The following is a 9,485-nucleotide window of genomic DNA, read 5'->3' on the forward strand; positions in this document are numbered from 1 at the left end:
CCCTCCCCACCCCCTCAGTGCAATAGTAAAGGCTGGAGGAGCAGCTGAGGGCGGGACTGCACATCCTCAGCCAATCAGCTCCCGGGATTTGCATGCCAGGTCGCATTCCCTGCCAATGGGAAGGCAGGAGAAGCAGCGGGGCTGGGCATGTTTGTGAGTGCAGCTGAGAGGAGGGTGTCAGGGGACAGATCCTAACTGTACAGCATGAATCCTGGGGGAAACACAGACTTTTTTCCTCGCTGGGGAGGCTGAAGGATTGAGTGTGGTGCCCCCTGCGGTCTGGGCGATCAGGTAGGTGGCACAGGGGGGCTATAGTAATCTCTGCATGACTGCTTAGGTTTGACAAGTGCCGCCGCTGTGGACTATGATGGCGATATATCAGCAAGCATGAGAACTAAGGAGCCTAGACTTGTGCCTAGTATTAGTCCATGGCTACCTGCCTCCAAGCCTCCCATGGTGCTAATGATATCAGGGGCGGACAGATCATTGGTGCAGCCGCATAGGGGCCCGGAGGTAGAAGGGGCCACTACTGCAGCCCCAGCAGGTGGAAATGTGCATTATGAGCTATTGGACTGTAAAGGGCCCATATAATATTATTTATATTATATATATTGTTCTTGCACAGGGGCCCTCTTCAACCAGTGCAGAGGACACTGCCATCCCCTCTGCTGATGCACTTACCTTTATCCCTGATTTCTATAGCACCAGCATATTCTGCAGCACAGGAGGATTATGCATACATAAAAACAAACTACATCCAGCACCAATGTAAACCCTCACAGTCCCTGAACTATTGGCTGCTACAGGACGTGCAACTTTACCGCTCACCTATACTGGCTGCAAGCTGGTTACCTGGGACGCTGTCTCTTTAAATTAAAAACCCACTCATTTAGCTGTATACTTTACGCATGCGTCGTCCCGCGCTGCCCAATTGCATTGCGGGAATTGTAGTCTCTTCCGCCTTGGAACCTTACTGTTAAGGAACTCTGGGACACTACAGTTCCCGTGGTGCTTTGCGTCACAGGTGGGCGGGGCGCTGCTGTAGCAGTAGATACTAAACTTGAATTCGGCGGCGGGAAGGGTTTGTAGTAACCGAGGAGGGAGATGTGTGGTGCACGGTAGCGGCTCCGCACCGGCGCTCAGCGGACGTGTAAGTATCGCACTGTGGCTGCAGTGCAGTCATCCTGTGTGATCGCGGTGTATGATCGCATACGATCTCTCTCCTGTTATAGTGCATACGATCACTGCGGTGTAGTGCAGACATTGCGGCTGTGGCTTCCATTTAATGTGGTTTAGAGGAAGCGGATTTACCTTTATAGTTATTGGGCTACTGGACCCCCGTGTACTGGGAGGGGCGCAGCTGATTGGGGGAGGGGTTGAGCTTTGTGCATTTAACAGGTTTAAGCCGATCAGGTGGAGGACACCTGGTGTAGAAGGGGCAGAGGTAATTGGGGGTCACTCCGTGTGATGGGAGGGGCAGAGGCGACTTGGGGTCACTGTGATGAAAGGGGCAGAGGTGATTGGGGGTCACTCCGTGTGATGGGAGGGGCAGAGGTGATTGGGGGTCACTCCGTGTGATGGGAGGGGCAGAGGTGATTGGGGGTCACTCCGTGTGATGGGAGGGGCAGAGGTGATTGGGGGTCACTCCGTGTGATGGGAGGGGCAGAGGTGATTGGGGGTCACTCCGTGTGATGGGAGGGGCAGAGGTGATTGGGGGTCACTCCGTGTGATGGGAGGGGCAGAGGTGATTGGGGGTCACTCCGTGTGATGGGAGGGGCAGAGGTGTTTTGGGGTCACTCCATGTGATGGAAGGGGCAGAGGCGACTTGGGGTCACTGTGTGATGGGAGGGGCAGAGGCGACTTGGGGTCACTGATGGAAGGGGCAGAGGCGACTTGGGGTCACTGTGATGGAAGGGGCAGAGGCGACTTGGGGTCACTGTGATGGAAGGGGCAGACGTGATTGGGGGTCACACCGTGTGATGGAAGGGGCAGACGTGATTGGGGGTCACTCCGTGTGATGGGAGGGGCAGAGGCGACTTGGGGTCACTCTGATGGGAGGGGCAGAGGCGACTTGGGGTCACTCTGATGGGAGGGGCAGAGGCGACTTGGGGTCACTCTGATGGGAGGGGCAGAGGCGACTTGGGGTCACTCTGATGGGAGGGGCAGAGGCGACTTGGGCTCACTTTGTGTGATGGAAGGGGCGGAGGCGACTTGGGGGTCACTCCGTTTGATGGGAGGGGCAGAGGCGACTTGGGAGTCAACCTGGTGCTGTGGAAGGGGCAGGGCTGACTGGGGGGGTGCGGATATTCCCGAGCACTGGATGGGCACCTGGTGCGTTGGCAGAGACAGTTTAGGTGCACCTGGTTTGATGGAAGGAACAGCTGATTTGGGGATACTTGGGGTGATGGAAGGGGCAGAGCTGATTGGGGGGTGCACAGACATAGTTGGCATTTACTGAGTTTATGGCAGAGTTTCAGGGGGCTCTGTAGACCTCATTCCTTATTCTGAAGGCCGAGGCATGATTTTTCTATTTTGTGTGCATACTATATAATTTGCCTCTGGATGTCTGACTTTTGGGGCTGTGCTGCTATGTCTGATCGTTCTGGACACCAGGCTGCTCCGGTGTGATGGATCCCAGAGCGGTTTTCCCCACTGATACACTAGACCAGATATAATGAGCATAGCTGGAATTGAAGTGTCCGGGGGTCTCGCGGGTGGTATTGGCAGTGCATTACAGGGGCGATCACTAACCGGTCAGGTCCTCCACCTCCTGTCTCGCGGGTGGTATTGGCAGTGGATTACAGGGGCGATCACTGACCGGTCAGGTCCTCCACCTCCTGTCTCGCGGGTGGTATTGGCAGTGGATTACAGGGGCGATCACTGACCGGTCAGGTCCTCCACCTCCTGTCTCGCGGGTGGTATTGGCAGTGGATTACAGGGGCGATCACTGACCGGTCAGGTCCTCCACCTCCTGTCTCGCTGGTGGCATTGGCAGTGCATTACAGGGGCGATCACTGATCGGTCAGGTCCTCCACCTCCTGTCTCGCTGGTGGCATTGGCAGTGCATTACAGGGGCGATCACTGACCGGTCAGGTCCTCCACCTCCTGTCTCGCTGGTGGCATTGGCAGTGCATTACAGGGGTGATCACTGACCGGTCAGGTCCTCCACCTCCTGTCTCGCGGGTGGTATTGGCAGTGGATTACAGGGGCGATCACTGACCGGTCAGGTCCTCCACCTCCTGTCTCGCGGGTGGTATTGGCAGCGGATTACAGGGGCGATCACTGATCGGTCAGGTCCTCCACCTCCTGTCTCGCTGGTGGCATTGGCAGTGCATTACAGGGGCGGTCACTGACCGGTCAGGTCCTCCACCTCTCATTGTAGGTAGAGATGCTGTGCCCATACTTCATCTGCACATCTGCTTGCACCTGTGCTGCCCCCACCCATTACAGGAGGAGGATGTTGGTGTTTTGTAAGATGGTAGTCGGGTTGTTTTTCTGAATCCCAGTAGAGAGTAGGGAGGAGCAGGCGATAAAGGAGGGGGAGGGTGGGCTTTTCATACAGAGGTGGGGGAGGATTAGAGATGAGACTTGTCTTGTAATAGGATCTCCTTGCAGCTCTGAGGAAGAAAAAAAAGAAAATGCGCTTGTCTATTAGCTTCCAGTGTCTGAGCTCTGCACCGATTTCTCACTGCAGAAAGTTATTCCACCGGTTCTTTCTGGATGATCCGGACGCCCGCTGCCGCAGGATGCCAGAGGCAATCGTGGACACTTTACATCCATTTTATAATGGGGGATCTATAGTGTCACCGTGCTGATAACTTACTGCCATCCTTAAATTTGGCCCCCAGTTCTGGCGCAGTAGTAGAACTCTGCTTGTGACGGCTGGATAACCACCGGTGTAGAGCATAAAATGTCTAGGATGAAACTCTCCAAGCCCCTTCCAGCCTCATACACCCCATAATAAACACAAGATCGGACACTTTGACCATGGAGCTATATTGATTTTTTTTTTCCCCCTCCTCCCCTTAATCCCTGTTATGGTGTATGGGCATCTGATCTGAGAGGTTTGTGCCCTGGTTGGGACAACCTCGGAGATTGTGATCGTAACAATGGATCCCATTTCTGCTTAGTTGAGTCATTCTCTAAACCCCCCAATATTTAGCTGTATACTGTTCTCACTGGCAGTCCAATTGACAATTAGCGGAGCGGTGATCAATCATGCGGACTGCTGCTCCATCCTTTAGTGGCGGGAATGCCGAAGATCAGCCGATTGCTGTACTCGGCAATCTCTGCCTCTCCCAATAATAATGCTCCTGAACACCAAGCTGAAAGGATATCGGTCAGGGCCACCCTTCTAAGAGGTGGTCCTCCACCCTGGCAATGAACATTTACTGTACATTTGTCATGTATAGTCGCCCTACCTGGTGCCTTCCTGTGCGGAGATCTGTGTTGTGGTCATTCTGCATCCAAGATGTCCACCACCTAGGTTAGTCTAAACCTTGCCTCCACTTCACAGGAATGGCAGAGGAAGCATGGTTCAGACTTGCCCCTGTGCTCCCAAAGCCACTGCAGTGGCCATCTTGTAGGAGGCATGACCAATGTGGTCACCTTTCCATGCCTCTTTGATCAGTAGGTTAATAGAGGTTTTAGGAGACCACCGATTTTGATATTGACGGTCCCGGTAAACTTCTTTTAAGTGTGGTTTTTTTTTTTTTTTTTTTTTAATATACACTATATAACCTTGATACTCTTGGCATTACACTATTGCATTTCGTTCAAGTTTACGGAACATGATATTTGTGATCTATTGACCATGTTTTTTCTTATTTCCAGTTGGCCATGCCTACCAAAGGCATCAAGAGGAAGATTCCTGACTGGGAGGAATCAGAACTGGATGGGCATCTGTCCTTTCAGACAGATAGTTATGTCTTCTTCCGTCAATCCCTACTGAACATGTCACTCGAGAAGTTCAACAAGGGACGAACGATGATGGAGCCTAGTTTACGACGCTACGTTCTTATCGCCAACACCCTGAGAATCATCCAAGAGGAGATCCACCTTGAAAATCCATCTAATGTCCCATATGTAGAAGGTAGTATGTCTGGTGCATGTGATCCACTGGCTGGACAGGCCATAGGTTCTGTTCTTCCTCAAGATACGGAGAACATCACCTCACCTATGGAAGATGACTTTGCTCTGACTACAGCCATTGCTTCCATTTTAAAAGAGCTGGAGAACGTTTTAGATGATAGTTGCCCTCAAAATAATCAGAAAAATCAGCAACCTCTTGGTTCCCAGGATTCAGAAATCAAGCAAGAGTCCTCCAGCAACACTGGTCCTGGATTGCTTTCTCGACCATCGTGTAATCAAGGTGCAATTGTAAAGGAAGAGTTGTTCAACTCCAACCCTGATTCTTTACGAGATATAGAACTGATAAATGAGTTGGTTCTGGCTGCTTCCCTTTCAGAAACCTCAGAATCTATGGACACGTCATTGGTGGAGCAAGTGCCTAGTGTAGTCTCCTTGGCTTCTGGTGTCTCGGATGTTTCCGTTAATATGGAGGACACTACAAGCTCTGTGGACTTAAGTTCCCAGGCCTTATCTGTGCAAAATGCCCCATTAGTCTTTTCCGAAGAACTGAATGCTCCGGAGGCAGCCTTTGCTAATTTTGACATCATGAATTCCGGTTACCTTAATGACCTCTTCTTTGATGACCCTTTTTCAGATATAGACACATCAGTGTTTGAGCGAGAAACTCCTGCCCTAAGTAGCCGATCATCTTTTTCAGAAGATCTGTGGCATCCTTCTTCTTGCAGTTTTCCATCTTATACCTCAGGTCAAGGTCTCAGGGAGCCAAATGACCTTGATAACATCACGGAAATCCTCGTTGGTTCTTGATGTCTTGACTTTGCAGAAGAACATTATGGACTACTAAGCTGGAAGGACTCCATGAGATGACGCGACTTTTGCACAGACACTATCCTTTACTGGTTTTTCTTGTTTTCCGTTCAGATGCAGTGCCTCCGACCAGTAACGAGGGTTGATGAATGTTTACAGAAGCAATGCAGTGGTATAGGTCCACCTCGATCAATGCAGCCATGGCTGATCATGGGGTGACTATTGCCTCCAAATATTACTTTTCTTTTTTTTTTTTATAACTAGTCTTAATACCATAATGTATTATGGGGGTGAACTGGGGGTAAATGCCCAAGGGCAGTCGGTTCACCGTGTCTTCTGTGAAGATTTGTACTTTTTTATGTAGCAATTTTTAAGACTTTGGTGCTGTGGAGGATCAAACATGGAGGCAGATCTACAAAAATAATACACGGGGGAATGCTTGTTGTCCATAGGATCCAATTTACTGCAAAAAAATTGTTACTGTGAGATGTTATTCTGGTTACTAGGACAACTTAATTCCCTAGAGAGATTATCATTTTTTTTTTTTTTTTTTTTTTTCTGAGGGGGGAGGGTAAATGTCTCCTGTCGGGTGCACTACACAGTCACTTTACTTGGGTTGGATAATATTTGCAACACATCCGCTGCCCTCTTTCTTGCTAATGTTTCCAAACCATTCTTTTACAGTTTTTTTTTGTTTTGTTTTTTTGTATTTTCAGAGTTCAATAATTTTACTTTTTTTTTTTTTTTTTTTTTTTTTATAAACCTCTTTGACTTCCCATGCTTTTACATCCATAGTAAGAATTTGAGCTTGCCATCGTTTCGGTCCCTCGTTTCTCAAGTTTAATTTTTTTTTTTCTGCTAAAATTGTGAATTAATCCATTTTTGTAAATATTTGAAGGAACAAAAAAAAAATCCAGATTAGTCATATTTTCAGTCCCATGTTCAATCAAAGTTCTTAAATGAATATTTTGGTATATTCTCCCCTTTCTGTGCCCCAGATATACCGTCTTGTAGACCTCATATCTTGGCAGCGATCAGCTTTGATTATCGGGAAGTATTTTATTTATTAAAGGGAATCTGTTAGCAGGTTTTTGCCATGTAATCTGACAGCAGCATAATGTAGGGGCGGAGAGCCTGATTTATCACTTGGTTTACTGGGTGCAGTAGTTGATACAATCACAGTTTTCTCTGCTATAGATCTAGCAGAGCTCAGAATGTGGAGCTGTTTATAACCCTGCCCACACCACTGATTGGCAGCTTTCTGCCTATGCACAGTGTACTCAGGAAGCTGCCAATCGGTAGGGGTATGGCTGGACCAGAATCTGAGACACCTAGTCCTGTAGTGATACATTTTCTGCTGATAAAACACTGATTGTATTGAAACTGCAAAATGCAACCCAGTAAGTGTCACCTCGCTGGAATTGCTCCTTCATTACGAGAAGTGATTGCATGGGCTTACGTTGGGTCTTTTTGCTTGACAGCGTGGCAAAGACTGCACAAAAAAGATTACTTTTTTTTTACTTTTACCTTCTAACTTTTTTTAATTTATTTTTGTTTGACGTCTTCTATAATCCAGTGGACCTAAGATGCCACATAATGTGAAATATCAAGTGACCGCAGAAGTATTTTTATTTTTATTTTTTTCTATTACTTGTGTGAAACAGCCATATAATGTATGTACTTGTTGGAGGATTTGTTGGCATTAGGGTCATCTACAAGACATAAATGGCTTCCGATTTTAAATATTGACTTCTATGCAATAGCAATTATTGTGTTTGTGTGATGGTATATCTGAAATATCAGGTTCCTTAGTATCCCAGGGATATGTTCATGGTTTCTAATGGGGGAGGTGGGAGGATGGATGCCTCTTCAGATGGGTAATTTACGTTATGCATCAAAGTTTGGCTCCTAAGGTGCCAATGGCTGACCAATAATGACCCTCTGCTGGGAGTTACGTCACCCTACTTATCTTGGAAGTGATTGAGGGTACTCCGGTGTGTCTGGCCTCCATTGGCTCTTTAGGAGACCATATTTTAATCTACACTACGCCCTTTAATCTACTGCTACTAAGGTTATATAGGATGAGAAAACCATGGCTGCATTGTTCCAAGAAAAAAAAAAAAAAAAACACTACCTCCCTTGTCCATAGTCTGTATGTCTGTATGTGCAGCTTGGAATGCAAAAAAAAAAAAAAAAAAACACTTACTGTAAAGAGGACTTGTTGTTTTCCGTAAATGTCTCATTTTTTTTTTTTTTTTTTTACCCTGGTGTAAATGTCGCTCTTCTAAATCTGGCATTGCTTTGCTTTTGTTTCTGCGCTTCTCTGTTCCTGATATGGCCCTCTCTTCCCAGTACGTCAATTTAGTATATTCATGAAGTGTGTGATCATCAACTCCTCATGGGCGTGTACATAACACCCACTTAGCTATAAAATATATATATGGAGAAGCGCAGGAGCAAAAGAAATGTAACGCCTAATTCAGGAGAATAGCGGCATTTACACTAGGTGTATATTAACGCAAAGCAACAGGTCTGAAATCTCCTACTAATTATGACACTAGTTCCCTGCTCTTAGAATATAGATTTGATCCCTGGGTTGCCTTTTTGTAGTTCACGGTTACAGGTTTTGTTGGTTTATTGAGCCTTCTCTACAGGTTCAGATGCTGTGATTTGGCAAAAATTTAATTATCATAATCCATAAAGAAAAATTTGGTTCAATTTAACTAAAGATAATGGTAATTCTCATCAAGAATCGCATCCGGTCATGAAAGTATTATTCTACATGGTTGGAATCGATGCGTATGCCGAATCACAGGGTGTACGCGTAGCCTCCCTTGCAGCCTTATAAATGCGGGCAGCCTGGAGTATACCATCTCACTCACACATCGAAGATCTTATCATGATTACCCGTCATAACAGATATCATATATCGCTGCCTTTTTGATCATTTCTTGTTTCTGGGTTTGCGATTTCTCCTGTGCAGAACTGGAGATCAGGCTTTAGGTGTTGTCCATTTTTGTGGTCAGAACACAGCTTCTCCCACTAACTAGTTTTTTTTTTTTTTGTGTGTGTGTGTTTTTTTTTTTTTTTCTCCTGTGGCAATGACACTTTTTTTTTTTTTTTTTTTGTCCGGTCTCTGTAATTATGTGATTGTAGACCGTCAAATTGTGACTGAGCGGTGTGCACACAATCACGACTTCCCTGTATTGCCTGTGCAGGTGGGCAGTCACATGCAGACTAGTCTCACCCGGCTTTTCTCATTGGCTGTGACTTGAGAGAAGCACAAGTCTAGTCGGCACATGGCGAGTATATAGGTCACATGCCGTCACGTGACCTCCCAACTGCACAGTGTACAGGGGAATCCTGACGGTGTGCGTATCTCTCACCGTCACATAGAACAAAAAAGTGTCGAGTCAAAAACCGGACAAGCCCTTGAGACAGGGACATGGGTAAGGAGAGGCAGCTTAATGGTTATCCAAACCGTGCAATTGTCCACTTGACACGGATTTATTAATCAGATTTTTCCATAATCTTCAGTGGGGAGCTGATCTCATTTGTAACTGTCCATCTGGGAAATTCCGAGACTT

At 47.1% G+C, this 9,485-nt stretch overlaps 1 protein-coding gene across 3 annotated transcripts in view; it reads left to right on the forward strand.

Annotated features, from left to right (window-relative positions):
- Positions 1 to 182: 182 nt before the first annotated feature.
- The window catches only part of LOC143805854 (SERTA domain-containing protein 2-like), a 25,985-nt gene continuing 16,682 nt past the window's right edge, over positions 183 to 9,485 (forward strand). Inside the window, exons 1-2 of one of the 3 annotated variants that reach the window (XR_013221344.1) lie at positions 183 to 291; positions 4,834 to 6,113. Coding sequence is in view for 2 of the 3 variants with exons in the window: in XM_077285577.1 (XP_077141692.1) it covers positions 4,840 to 5,898 (1,059 nt within the window). In the remaining variant the exon portion in view is untranslated. Of the gene's footprint in view, positions 292 to 1,005; positions 1,151 to 4,833 lie in introns of those variants that run through there. The other 2 variants (XM_077285577.1, XM_077285578.1) reach the window with 2 other exon arrangements.

The sequence above is a fragment of the Ranitomeya variabilis genome, chromosome 2 (genome assembly GCF_051348905.1).
Source record: "Ranitomeya variabilis isolate aRanVar5 chromosome 2, aRanVar5.hap1, whole genome shotgun sequence".
Taxonomy (NCBI): domain Eukaryota; kingdom Metazoa; phylum Chordata; class Amphibia; order Anura; family Dendrobatidae; genus Ranitomeya; species Ranitomeya variabilis.